The sequence below is a fragment of the Salvia splendens genome, chromosome 9 (genome assembly GCF_004379255.2).
Source record: "Salvia splendens isolate huo1 chromosome 9, SspV2, whole genome shotgun sequence".
Classification (NCBI taxonomy): domain Eukaryota; kingdom Viridiplantae; phylum Streptophyta; class Magnoliopsida; order Lamiales; family Lamiaceae; genus Salvia; species Salvia splendens.
The window spans coordinates 4,166,404-4,180,532 of NC_056040.1; the positions used below are offsets into that span (position 1 = coordinate 4,166,404).

At 37.9% G+C, this 14,129-nt stretch overlaps 2 protein-coding genes and 1 pseudogene across 2 annotated transcripts; 2 read left to right on the forward strand and 1 right to left on the reverse strand.

Annotated features, from left to right (window-relative positions):
- The first annotated feature begins 202 nt into the window (after positions 1–202).
- LOC121746674 (agamous-like MADS-box protein AGL8 homolog) lies at positions 203–4,127 on the forward strand. Its single transcript, XM_042140589.1, has 8 exons — positions 203–541; positions 1,197–1,272; positions 2,701–2,765; positions 3,061–3,160; positions 3,249–3,290; positions 3,368–3,409; positions 3,589–3,695; positions 3,814–4,127. Exons 1-8 carry the CDS (start codon positions 357–359, stop codon positions 3,932–3,934), a joined length of 738 nt encoding a protein of 245 aa, XP_041996523.1. The 5' UTR covers positions 203–356; the 3' UTR covers positions 3,935–4,127.
- A 4,497-nt stretch (positions 4,128–8,624) lies between these two features.
- On the forward strand, positions 8,625–14,005 carry LOC121747127 (hexosyltransferase GAUT11-like). The gene is made up of 2 exons (XM_042141117.1): positions 8,625–9,112; positions 11,327–14,005. Exons 1-2 carry the CDS (start codon positions 8,957–8,959, stop codon positions 12,752–12,754), a joined length of 1,584 nt encoding a protein of 527 aa, XP_041997051.1. The 5' UTR covers positions 8,625–8,956; the 3' UTR covers positions 12,755–14,005.
- Positions 13,180–13,289, reverse strand: LOC121749914 (annotated as a pseudogene).
- Positions 14,006–14,129: the final 124 nt, after the last annotated feature.

The window sequence follows — 14,129 nt, forward strand, 5'->3', positions numbered from 1 at the left end:
AATTAGAGAAAAAGAAAATAAGCAAAGTTGAAGCGACAGTTATTGCATGAAATAAATAAAAAATAAAATAAATAGGAAACAAACAATAAATATATGTCCTTTTTCTCCCACTAGTTGGCATCAGCCAATCAGAAATAGAAAACGCATCACAGCAGATCCACCATGGTTTTCCAAAACCACACATTTCCACATCTGAAACCGCTCACACACACATACTACACACGGCTAATTTAAGAATCTCTCTCTATATGTACCTGCGTTTGTGTGTAGAATTTTGCACAGCTACGAAAATGGCAAAAACCAGAGGTGCAGTGTAAATTATATTTTTTGTGTGAAAGAGAGAGAGGGAGGGAGAGATGGTGAGGGGGAAAGTGGAGGTGAAGAGAATCGAGAACAAGGTGAATCAGCAGGTGACTTTCTCGAAGAGGCGAACGGGGCTGCTGAAGAAAGCTCACGAGATTTCCGTGCTGTGCGATGCTGATGTCGGATTGATGATCTTCTCCACCAAAGGAAAGCTCTCTGAATATGCTACTGATTCATGGTATTAAACTTCCTTGACTCTTTAATTTAGTTATATATTAGTCTGACAGATTATGATTGGCAAGATTTGGATGTTTTTTATCCCCTTTTGTTGTTCCATATTTGGTGATTTTTTGTTAGTGAATTAGATATGGTTTTCGTTTTATTTTGTAGCTATACACATTTTTTCTTTTGAAAATATCTGAAAAATAGTTTGGGATATGCGGCTGGTAACTTTTTCTCATTTTCCCATCATAAAGATCATATTCCCCTTTATGCACAAAATACCTCTCCTGTTTCTTTACTTTTTTTTTACTTCGTAAATTTAATCATGAACATGCAATCATCGAAACAAGATTAGTGAAATTTGTTGTTCTGAAACTGAAAATGTAACTCGCAGCTTAAAACCCCTAAATAAGTGAGGAGACTGGAGTAATTTATGCTTTAATTCTACTGCTGTTTGTGTATATTTCTACTTGTTTTCTAGGGAGTTCATTTTATGAAGAACTTGAAATAAACCTTTTCATTTCACTTCTATTTCTTAGCATATTGTTTTAAGTATTTTGGACTGATTAAGACTTTTTATAGATTGAATCGTTAGTTTAGTTTTATACTAATGTGCAATTAAAATCCAATTTATTATAGTGAATTAAATTTGATTGAATATAAATTTGCAGCATGGAAAGAATCCTCGACCGTTATGAAAGATCATCGTCGGTTGATGGGCAGAAGGCACCCGATCTTCAATCTCCGGTATGTATTATAAACAAGTTTTTAAATATATATACATATTTTTATTACATTTTTGGGTTAATTTTGATGCATGAAATTGGAGCTATTTTATGTCTCACTGCGGCTGTATTGTAGTTTTATATCTGAATAAATTAGGGATTCATTTGCTAACTAACCTGCATGATAAAGACTTATCTGTCCAATTTGTAGTATTAACATAGGAATTTTGGATAAGAAAGGTTTGATAAGTTTGACATTCTAACATCTTGTTTGCTTCACAGCACAAAACTCTTGATAAAGAACATTTATGATATGTATTATACAAATCAATTTATGCAAATTTATATCATATAGTATTGACTGTAATACCAAATTAAGACAATTATAACATATAGTAGTATTAACTTTAATATATTCAACTACTATATTATACATTCAAGCCAAAATGAATATAGTAGTACTATATTCAACTTGCAGTTATGGTATTAGGTAAGGGTTGCGTTCCTTTGTCAATCGAAACCGTCTCGCACATTCGCGTGTTCGTCGAATTTTGGGTGACAGAGAATCCCAACTCTTCATTGTACCTAGCAAATTGCATAATGGTTTGCTGCAAATTGATTGTGTAGCTGAAGCTTAGATGATGCATGTTGGTGAATATCAAAGTTGTTACTATGACCTACGAGAATTTGAATATGGTAATTTGCAGGTCTCATCTTCCCCCTTCATCATGCAGTAAAAATATTAAATTACTCATATTAATCTAAATAGAGACTGTTTTTGGATTAAAAATCTTACTAGTAGTATTTTTCTTACTAAAAGATTGATAGTTACTTTAAACTATTGATATGGTAGACTGTGTTCAATAAATCCGATTAACTTTTACCTGACTTAAATGAATTTAAATATGGATTATGTTTTTTTCCCATAATATTAAGATAATATATGCATCTAAATGTACTTTAGACATGTGAATGTAATTTTATAGAACTGATAATAGTCACTACAATTAATTTATTTACCATTTTTTAAGTTTTAACAGTATAAAATATAAAATGATATTGCGCTCCATTGTTTATTTTGTGTTTTAATCAAATAATAGAAGAAATATGATTCCAAGGACCAATTATTGATTCCATTAAATATCATTTATTTATAGCAATTCTATCAATTCATACAATAACATGTTATTAAGTAATGGAAATTTTAGTTAAGTCATTTCACTAGCTCATTGTATACAATACAAGCTTAGTGCAACTAATCTTGATCAACTTGTAGTCTTGTATGTGAAGGGGGGATCAAGTATTGTCTAACATTTGGAATTCAGTTTCTGGTCTTTAACTTCATATTGAACTTGATTTTATTTCAACAATGCATACATATTGAAAGAAGTTGAAATTTGTGGATATAAATCATACTGAATATTGACTAAAAACAAACAATATTGAGCAGGGAAGCTGGAATGTAGAACTTGGTAAGCTTAAGACTAGGTTGGAGGTTTTGCAAAAAAATCACAGGTATAATATCTATACTATATAGCTAGTTTTATATGCATTATTGTGCAATAGCTATCGATGTTTGTCACGTGCCAAGAAAATGCAGAAATCTACCAAATTCTAGCTATAGAATTGTACAAAAATGACATGATTTTGCATGAACTGAAAATCTAGCAAATTTTGCAATGTCCCTTAACACGAGATGAATCGTTGATCATGCATAAATGCGAACATGCGATATTGCACGGTGATGTGAAAGATGATTCAGTCTGTTCTGGAAAACAATAATTTAAAAACATATGTTGCAATTATGCAGTAATTTATCGGGAGATAACTTGGAAAGCCTGAGTATGAAGGAGGTGCAGAACTTGGAGCATCAACTTGAAGTGTCTCTGAAAAAACTTAGGTCTAGAAAGGTAATTAACCCCTTGTATTCATTTTTTCTAGTGATCGTACCGCCTTTTGTTTTCAAGTATATTTGATATTGATTTTTTTTTCCGGTAGAATCATCTCATGAATGAGTCCATTTCAATGCTGCAGAAGAAGGTGAGAAGCTTAATCAGAAAGTTTTAATTTGAATCTTTGTTTTCCATCACTTTATTTACCATCACTTTATTTGTCAGGAGAAGGCAATGCAGGAGCACAACAACTTGCTTTCCAGAAAGGTAATTTCTGCCAAATTTTTACATATTTTATAAAATAACATTAGTCAAGAATGGGCGAAAATCACACGTTGAATGTGTTGTTAACTGATTCCACAAACCCTAATAAAGAACAATAGTAATTTAGGTTTGATGTTTTGATTAAATATTTTGTGCATTTATTGTATTGATGGTGTGAGCAGATGAAGGAGAAGGCGATAGAATCGACTCCACCATGTGAAGCGCGAAATCACAGCACAAACACGCTGTCTCTTGATCTGGAGCAGCCTCTTAGCTCTTTGAACACTAGGTTAATTAATTACATGCATTTTGATTTCTTCAATTTTAAAGAATTAATTAAAAGCCATATTAATTTTTATTTCAATGAATCAACCTTATGAAGTATAATGTGATATATGTAAATGTAGTGAAGAGAATGAGGGCCACGTTGGCCAAAGTGAACCTTGCAATAATAATGGGGAGATGGCGGCGGCGGCGCCGTGGATGCTCCACCACATCCAGATGCAAGGCCAAAACAGGCAGATGTAACTGTATATTGAATCGGCTGTATGTATGTATGTATAATGTATCTACCTGCTGTGTGTGTATATATTGTGTATTTAGATACTATTATAAAACGTACTATGCATTTTGCAGAAGAGAAATAAATATTGTTCATATGTCTAGAAACAAGTTTGTGTTGATGCTTAAGGAATGTTAATAGAGTTTTTCTTCAACCGTATTTACATTTTCAGATTGATAACTAAGATATTTGAAATTGCTGCCTATGATTGTGATTTAGAATAATGTTTTATTTTCTGTCAGTAACATAAGCAAGGATATGAACTTTTCTCCTACTCTACTTGTTGGTATAATGTTAGTAAAGAGAGGTAAAAAAGCAAAGACGTGATATATATAGCAGAAAAAGGGGGATGTAAGATGGTTGAGAAATTAGGGTTTACATTTTAAATTGAGAGTATTTTTGTCGATATTTTGTGTAAAAGTTTCAAGAAGTTGTGATTTAAAGATGGTAGTTTCAAACATATACCATAAGTGGATAAATTTATTCTTTCATAATATGGCAAAATTTTTTGCATAGAATTGACTACTCATTTGGTGAAAACACTAGTACTCAATTTTGGACACTTATCCAGGCTATGAAAAGACATTTTTCCACTGAGCTCTACTTCTGCGTTTAGTTTGATAAATTAAATTGATGAAAGTAAAATTTGGTCTAAGTTATGATTATTCCTGCCGTTATTAAAATCCGCCACTAATATCATCACTACAATTATGTACTATATTTAAAGCATCCACAATAGGAATAGCCCACCAATAGCCTAGCCACAAACTCCTTCTGCCACATCATCAGCCCTAAAAATTCTTCTGCCACATCATCAAGACAAGCAAATAGCTCAGCCATAACCTAGCCACATCACTCAAAATTATATAATACAAATAATTAACAATCACACAACATACGGAATTAAATTTACGACACAGATACGGGAAAATTTAATAATACTATTAAAATTTTAAAAAGTACATTAATTAAAAAATACAATAAAATCAAAAAAGTACATTAATTAAAAAAGTACATTAATTTAAAAAATTCACTCCTCGTCTCCGTCGTCGCCGTCGCCACCGTCGCCACCGTAACCGCCGCCTCCACCCAAACGTCACGCTTGTTCACGAGCAATGCATGAAGAAAACTCTTCTCCTCGGGGTCCGTCGCCGCCCGCCATTCGGCTAACGTCTTGACCATCTGAGCGAGCGTTTGTTGACGCGCGAAGAATTTGAGATCCTCTGTGGACTGGCCAAGGGGGGATGCCGACTGGACCTCCTGGGAACCCTCGACGACCCCCCTCGCCTCCCTTTGCGCCCGTTTTTGCCCAGTCGGGCGAGGTCGGCGAGCGAACGAACGAGGGGTGGGGATCACCTGGGCCGTCTCGGGGAGGTCGTGGGAACCACCGCTGCTGCCGCTGTAATCACCGGTGTAGTTCAGTCGTTGCTTCTTCGGCTAGCCAGCGTCGACACCTGCTCGAAACTTCTCGGATTCGTTCAGCACCACAAAGCAGTTCCAGCAGGTGAAATCCTTATACAACCCGGGCTGGGGGAAGGCTTTCTCCGCTATTCTCCTGCAGTCATCCTCCGTTTGGCCACTGCTCTACATGCGGAGGGTGTTGGTGTACAAGCCGGAAAATCGGGAGACCGCAGCCCTGATTCGGTCCCACGCCTTCCGGCAATCCTCCCCGGTGCGTGGCCTCCCCTCCGGGCAAAATGTCTCGTAGGCTGCTGCTATTTTAGCCCACAAGTTGACGATCCTCTGATTATTCGAAGTGAGAGGATCATCGCAAACACTCACCCACGCCTTGGACTGCGCGACGTTCTCTGCATCCGTCCACCTCCTCCGTACCGAGCAGTCGTCCTCACTCGGCTGCGACGACTCGCCGACCCTCTTCCCCTTGCCCTTCTTCTTTGTGGCGCGACGACCCCGCACTGCTCCCCCCGTTTGAACGGGAGTATCCGGAACTCCGAGAATATCAAACCCCAACTCCTCTAAGGAAAAAGTCTCAAATTGCGTGAACTGTGCCTCCATTGGGGTCGATGTATGCGAAGAAGCAGTCGAAAAATCAAAACTGGGACGATAGACGTTTTCCTCCCCCGGCGTCCCCTGCGTCGCCGGAACCCCTCCTGTCGGGGGCTGCATCGCCGCCCCCCCGGCATCATCTGCATCCCGGGCACCCACCCCGGCATCATCTGCATACCGGGTTGCATCCCCGGTACCCCCTGCCACGCCGGCATACTCCTCCCAGCTGCCATCCCGGGCATCATCCCCTGCCACGGGTACATGTTGTAGTACCCTGGCATCGGACCTCATCCACCTCCCACGGGTACCGGGGGAGTTTGAGACCCGCTCGTCACTGGAGTACCTTCGTTGTTGTTCACCATTTCGCGTTGTTGCTCTTGTACAGAAATTAAGATAGAGAGAAAACTCGTTAAAACAAGTGGTGCGAATGAAAATAACGTGCAAAGCGCGTATATATAGTGTTTCGAAAATTAATTAAAAAAAATCCACTGGGCGATGCGCTCGGTGATCGGGATCCTGCAATGGTACCGAGCGGATCGCCGAGGGCTAGGCGATTTTTTTTCGGAAAACCGCTAGGCGGTTGCAATGGTTCGTCGAGCGCACCGCCTAGCGCCGGGGCTCGGCTAGGCGGTGCGCTAGGCTCCATTGTGGATGCTCTTATCACTTCCTTTTTGTAATTATCATATGACAAATATTCATCTACCATATGTGTCTTATGAAATTATTGACATGAACCTGCATGTCTAAAATTTAGGCAAACTAGGCGACACAAATGTACACTAAAACGACATTATTTTAGTGGTTGAAATTAAAAATCAAAGTAATTAGGAAAAATTATGCAAATTTTACCGACTCTCTTCCAACATCTCTTTGCTACTCCCTCCATCCCAAAAAGACATTACGAATATACTACTCCCTCCATCCCAAAAGAATATGCACTTTGGGTGCGGCACGTATTTTAATGGAAAATTGGTAAAGTAAGAGAGCGTGAGAGAGAAAAAGTAATTAAAGTATTGTTAGTGGAGAATGAGTCCCACCTCATTAGAGAGAAAAAAGTTTACAAAATTAGAAATTGCATATTCTTGTGCGACGGATGGAGTATTGTCTAATAACGATGATAAATTGCTTGAATAAACCACGCATTTACTTTAAAATCAAAATAAAAAAAAATTATGAAGGGAATGGTTTGAATACACCACTCAATTATTTAGAATCAAAACCAAAATTCATAACTTCAATTTATTCTTCTTCGATGCCTCTTTCCAATGAAGAAAGAGATGATATTCGCCATTCATGGATGGGCTTGTTCTTCATGGTTATTGCCCTTATTGGTATTAATGGTGGAAGGTGGGAGAGACAATTCATAGAAAAGGGAAATAGACGAGGTTGTGGAGAGTCAAGAAAAGAAAGGGAAATATATAAATAAAAAATAGAGGAAATATTTGTAAATAAAAATGAAATTATTTGCATCTAACATATGGTTTCTCTCAAATCAAGCATTGCAAAAAATATGAAAGTAATGATTTTAACAGTTGATTTTAAATTGCTAAATTGATAAATAATTTAGTTAAATTTTATGATTTTGCTAACACTTAAATTAATGACATGAGTGCACTACCTAGTGTGTTATATCATCAATTGAATTTAAGAAACGCATGTGTCACGTCAATAATTTAAGACATATGAGTATAATTTTTAGTAATGGAACAATTACAAAAAAGGGATTTAGATTCAAATTTCACATTATATAAACAAACTAATTTGATACTACAATTTAAACTTGTAATTAGTTCCATGTAAAGAATTTCGTATATTACCATCCTCCAATTTCACCGATCAAAATCCGAAGGCAAAGAATTTGTAGCTAAAGAAAAGAGCTTCAAACACTGTGCAGTCCCTCCATCAAATCTTCTACCCAAAATCGACCCCTTTTTGATTGATGGCTAAATTCCACGAATGTATGTCATGGGAGATGATATCCGCCATTTGTACCCGGAAAAAAAAACATTTCCAGTGATGGGAAAGACGCAAGAGGAATTCGCGTGTTTACTTAAAACACGCAACACGCTCATGCGTGTATGCCTCAATACAGACGCGAGACGAGGTCGCATGTTTAGTTAAAACACGCATCAGGAGCTCGCGTGTTTGCTTTGAAACACGAGTCAGGAGCTCGCGTGTTTGCCTTGGTTACGTTCCAGTCCAGATTGCAGAAGCCGATTTACTGTGCTTGTTTGTTCGATTCAATTTCAATTGATTTTGAAGGATTTACAGAGCAGCAGAGATGTTCGTGAGAGCGCCGAAGAAAAGCTATAATACCAAATACTATGAGGCATTGGAAGTGCCAAAGAATGCTTCACAGGACGATCTGAAGAAGGCGTATCGCAAATCCGCGATCAAGAATCATCCCGATAAAGGCGGAGATCCTGAGAAGGTAAACACGCCAGCTCCTGATTGAGGCATACACGCATGAGCGTGTTTCAACTAAACAAGCCATCTGTATTGAGCCATACACGCATGAACGTGTTGCGTGTTTTAAGTAAACACGCGGATTCCTCTTCCGTCTTTCTCATCACTGGAAATGTTTTTTTTCCGAGTACAAATGGCGGATATCATCTTCCATGACTTACATTCGTGGAATTTAGCCTTTGATTGATGAACAAAACTGCAACCGCCAACTCACCCAAAATTGCTTCTTTGCCATTGATTCAAACACTCACTCCTCTCAGTAAGCATTCATGAGTGAGTGGGAGACCATTTCTCTCATTCGGCATCCCAATTGATACTGAATATCTGAGACCCGCGAATTGAAATTGCGGAGTAGTGCATTTGGTAAGGCACGGATTGAAATTGCTCGGAGCTGTTGATTTTGTGGGAAATTGATAGGCGGGATCTCGAGATTCTTGATTTAGCTGGTTCTGTGTTCCGGTCCGATCGATGGGATTGTGGAATCGGCATTGAATTGGGGGAGATTTGCGCGAGAGATGCGCCGTCGGGCGGCCGACCTTCGGCGCCCGATTCGGAGGAGGTTTTCGTGGTGGATCTGGGTGCTACTTCTCTTGTTCTTGATTGCAGGTTTTGCGCTGTTTGTTGTTCAGCATAATCATCGAGATGAGGATCACATCGAACAACCTGTTCTGGTAATGTTGCTGCACCATCACTGTAAATATCTCTTTTTTTGTATTTGAATGTATGTTTTGGGATTGGATTTATGTGTTTTTAGATGACTGTGATCTCGGCATTGTGTTTAACCTTTTCATAATCTATCTGAAGCCTTGATTGTGTTTGTTTGTTCGTCTTTAAATTGGATCAGAGGAAAGCATATAAGTAACTTGGATAAAACTAATCTAAATATCTAATGATTAACCAGTTAATCATGATTATGAATGACTAATCTGTCAATGTGATTACATCTCTTCTAGGTACCTTGCTGATCAGTAAATCAAAAAAGTTCTCATGTGCTTCGAGTGTCCGTTACGAATTACTCTCATAATATATGAACCAATTATCTGTATTGGCACACTTTATATATCACTATACATTGATACCAATACCTTTGCATTATGAACTACCATTACATCACAGCTCCAGTTTAATGCATATGACGTAGTGTTTTAGGTCTATGCTCCAACCACTATAGTGACTAGTGAGGTAAGCCTACATGGGTGGCAACTGATTGTTTCACATAGAAAATTAGAAAATTAAATGAGTAGTCTTTGGCAGAAGGTGAAGTCATTTAATGGTAAAAGACGTATGTCCCCATTTTTGTTCAGCTTCTAGATCAGAGTGTAATATTTTATATGTCCGTGACATGTGAGTTATGCGATTACCTTCGGGCGTCCTTCATTACTCTTCGAGTTTCTTCTTAAGGGCTTTAGATATGAAACAGCTTGGGCATCATTAGTAAGTTTTAATCCCATGACAAATTCAAAATTGTATTAGATGTGAAAATCTCTTGTAAACCGCAAAAGAAGATCAAAGGTCTTGTGTGGAGTTTCGAGTATATAATGGTAGCACTGAACAATCAAATGAGCACATTGGAGAAGTTTTTGGAATGACCCCTGAGACTTGTTTGTCATATAACTCTTATAAAATGCAACTATGCAAGGTTATTGTATTCCTTGGTATTATATTAAGGAACATTTTGGAGAATTATAAGTGTTACACTAATGCTGATTGTCACTTATCATTAATTTTCCTAGGTATTTTCTATGAGCAAATTAGTCAGTACTTGACAATAGTACAATACTACGGACATTCATCATTTCGTGGATGATGTTCAATAGAATTTGATCTTCCTTTTGAAAATTCTGTAATGTGCATAAAATTCGTAAATAGTGGTTACAATTTAATTTTGTCGCTATGCTAATGCTGCTTTTGAGACAGCAACCAAAGCTATGATCTTTTTAGTTACAATTGTCAGTAAATATTAAGTTCAGTTTCAAGAACAGATTACCAGCTAAGTAAAGCAATTAAGTATGGCTGAATTTTTATACTAGTTGAGTAAAGTTATCATTAACAGATCTTGTGGACTTTAATGATGAAATTATGTCTTAAATCAGTTTACTACTACTCTTGCTTTGAGAAAATGGGTTTGTACTACTCTCATATTTCAGAAAAAAAAGGTTCAGGCAAATGCTTCTATGTTTATTTTCCTCCAACTTTGACATTAACATGGGATCTGTTTAATGTTCGGCTATCTTCCCTATAGATTAACTCTCACTATGACAAGTAAATTGGTACCTGTATGGAGAATAGGCGGAATATTTATGCTAATTTTCTAAATAAAGTAAAATATTGTGAATTTAAATTTTTTAGTAAAAAGAAAATGGGACTTTCATATGCATGAGAAATCTAAGAGAACTTTGTGTGTGTATTCCACTCATACACCAGCAACTATTTTATGAACACCTGTGTCTTCCACAATGTGGCAATTTTCTTGTTGACGAAGGGAGTACTAGTTATGGTAACCTTTTCTAGTTTCATGAAAAGATGTGAACTGCTAGTAGGTTTGTGATAATCATGACATTTAAGGTATATTGTATTCAGACAAAAATGAGGATGAAAAATGCATTTTCCTGTTTTGAAATGGTGAAAGACGAGTGTTCTTTCTAGAAGCAGACAAACTCATTGACTTTCAGCATTATGAATTCTTTTACCATCAACAGCTTACAATACCTATAACCACATTGTCCAGATTGCTTTTTTTTATCTACTTGCTTTTTTTTACGAACCAGATTGCTTTCCTGACTATGTTAGTTGATTGTCTTGCATATATCTCTCATCAGTTTGCTGTAACCAGACTGTCGTAAAAAAATTTGGTTTGTTAACTTATACTGTACTGCCTTTTCCAGGAGATAAACCCACGAATTGACAGGGTTGTTCATATGAACCGAAATTTTACTGAAGAAGTATTGAGTGCAAGATCATATGCTAGACAATTAGCAGAGCAAATGACCCTTGCCAAAGCTTATGTTATTATTGCAAAGGAACATAATAATCTCCACCTTGCTTGGGAACTGAGTACAAAAATACGAAGTTGCCAATTGTTGCTCTCCAAGGCTGCAAAGAGAGAGGAGGCCATATCTCTAGAAGAAGCGGAACCGATTATTAGAAGTTTGTCAACCCTTATTTTCAAGGCGCAAGACGCTCATTATGATGTTGCAACCACAATGATGACGATGAAATCCCATATTCAAGCTCTTGAAGAGCGTGCTAATGCTGCTACTGTTCAGAGCACCGTTTTTGGAGAGTTAGCAGCCGAATCAATACCCAAGAACCTTCAGTGCATCGACATTAAGCTCACGGCCAACTGGCTTCAGAACAAGTCGATAGAGGAGCTTGCAAATGAGAGTAGAAACTCGCCCCGACTAGTGGACAATAACCTCTACCATTTTTGTATATTCTCCGATAACCTTCTGGCTGTTTCAGTTGTTGTCAATTCCACCATTTCAAATGCTGAACACCCGAAGCAGCTCGTTTTCCATATCGTCACGAATGGGGTGAAGTATGGGGCAATGCAGGCTTGGTTTCTTGGTAATGATTTTAAAGGGGCTTCCATAGAAGTCCAAAGCATTGAAGATTTCACTTGGTTGAATGCGTCGTATGCGCCTGTTTTAAAACAACTACTTGATGCTTCGCCAGATATCGAAGTTGAACACAAGTTCCGTAACCCGAAGTACCTCTCTCTGTTGAATCATCTTCGTTTCTACATCCCGGAGATTTATCCTCAGTTGGAGAAGGTAGTTTTTCTCGATGATGATGTTGTGGTTCAGAAGGACTTGACACCTCTCTTCTCGCTGGATTTGCACGGGAATGTGAATGGTGCTGTCGAGACATGCCTGGAAGCCTTCCACCGATACTACAGATATCTCAATTTCTCAAATCCACTCATCAGCACCAAATTTGATCCACAAGCCTGTGGATGGGCGTTTGGCATGAACATTTTCGATTTGGTTGGTTGGAGAAAGGAGAATGTAACTTCAAAATATCATTTCTGGCAGGAAAGGAACATCGATCGGTCACTTTGGAAGCTCGGCACACTCCCTCCGGGGCTCCTGGCTTTCTATGGACTGACTGAGCCACTTGACCGGAGATGGCACGTGTTGGGGTTGGGCTACGACCTGAATATTGATAGCTGGTTAATTGAGACAGCCGCAGTCGTTCACTTTAACGGGAACATGAAGCCATGGCTGAAGCTGAGTATCGGCAGATATAAGCCTCTGTGGGAACAGTATTTGGATCAGAGCCACCAATATCTGCAAGAGTGTGTCACAAGTTGATAATCATCAAGCTTTTAATATTTGCAGGTATTTAATTTAATTACTTTTTATTGTTTCAAATATTCAGAAATCCAACTGCCTTAGTGTAGCCCCACCGAAAATAGAAAATTTTGACATTTATGAGGAAACTTTTTTCTTCTCACTCATTTGAAGCTACTATATATGGAACATTTTATCATACAATAGAAAGAAAACATGGTAACATCAGTCTTCTGCAAATTGTAATATCAAAGTGTGTTTCCCTTTTAAAGCTTATGAATTTCTTGATTTCCTATTTTGTGATATGATTAGTCGTCACACGACATGTTATGTTTAGAACTTGTTAGCCATACGCTGTTAATCATCGCGCCATCTGTTGCTGTGCATTGCTTTGTGGATGAGTCTGTTGCAGAAGGAAGAAAGAATGAATTGATTTCATCTTTGAGAAAACTCAAGTGCCCTTTTCTCGATTTATGCGTTTCTGCCTTTACGAGAGGCCATGTTAATCTTCTATGTATCGTTCCAATTTTATCGGAAGTTCGTGTAAAATGTGTGCATTATATCTTACAAGGTGAAAGTGTATCAGTATAGCCAACTGACAAACCCATAGTTTAGGATGGTTTTAGAGGTGATGAATCCATGTTTTTGTTGAATTAAGGTGTTTATTATAGGTTTCACCCATTTAGTCATCAGTTAGATGAAGTAATGAGTTTGTTGGAGTTTTGAAGTAAAAACAGTTTAAAACGGGCAAAATTGAGCGAACATGGTGATTCTAGAGAGTTCGCCCGGTCGGACGTTTTTCATTCGAAGAAACGCTCGCCCCCGGGCGTTTTGCAGAGATTGCAGGTTCAGAGAGAACGCCCGGTCGGGCGTTTTGTTATTTGTGGATCACCCGGTCGGGCGTTTTACACAAACTCTTTATTTTGCTGATTTTTGCTCCGGATATAAAAGGAGACTTCACACATTTGAGCCATAAGTCCCACACGACGATTCTAAGCAAGAGAGCAAGGTTTTGAAGAGGATTTGAAGGCTTAGGAGCTTCCCCTCTCAAGAGATTGAAGGAGAAGACTCCCCACCATTATTTCTACCATAGGGAGTTCTAGATTCTATTTTCTATCCATGTCTTCTTTCATTTGCTTTGTTTTTCCTTTTGTTTCATCTTTGAACATGAGTAGCTAGATTTTCCTTAGGGATGTGGTGATGTTTGTATGGAATCCATGGATTGATCCTTGATTTATGCTATCTATCTCTTGTGTTGGTTTTTGTTGATTATTGAGCTCTTATTATCCAATTGCCTAGCTAACAATTTGATATATCTTGTTCTAATTAATGACATTGAGAGATGCATGATTAGAATGGTTAGGTAATCAACAACTACGTGCGTTACATATAATCG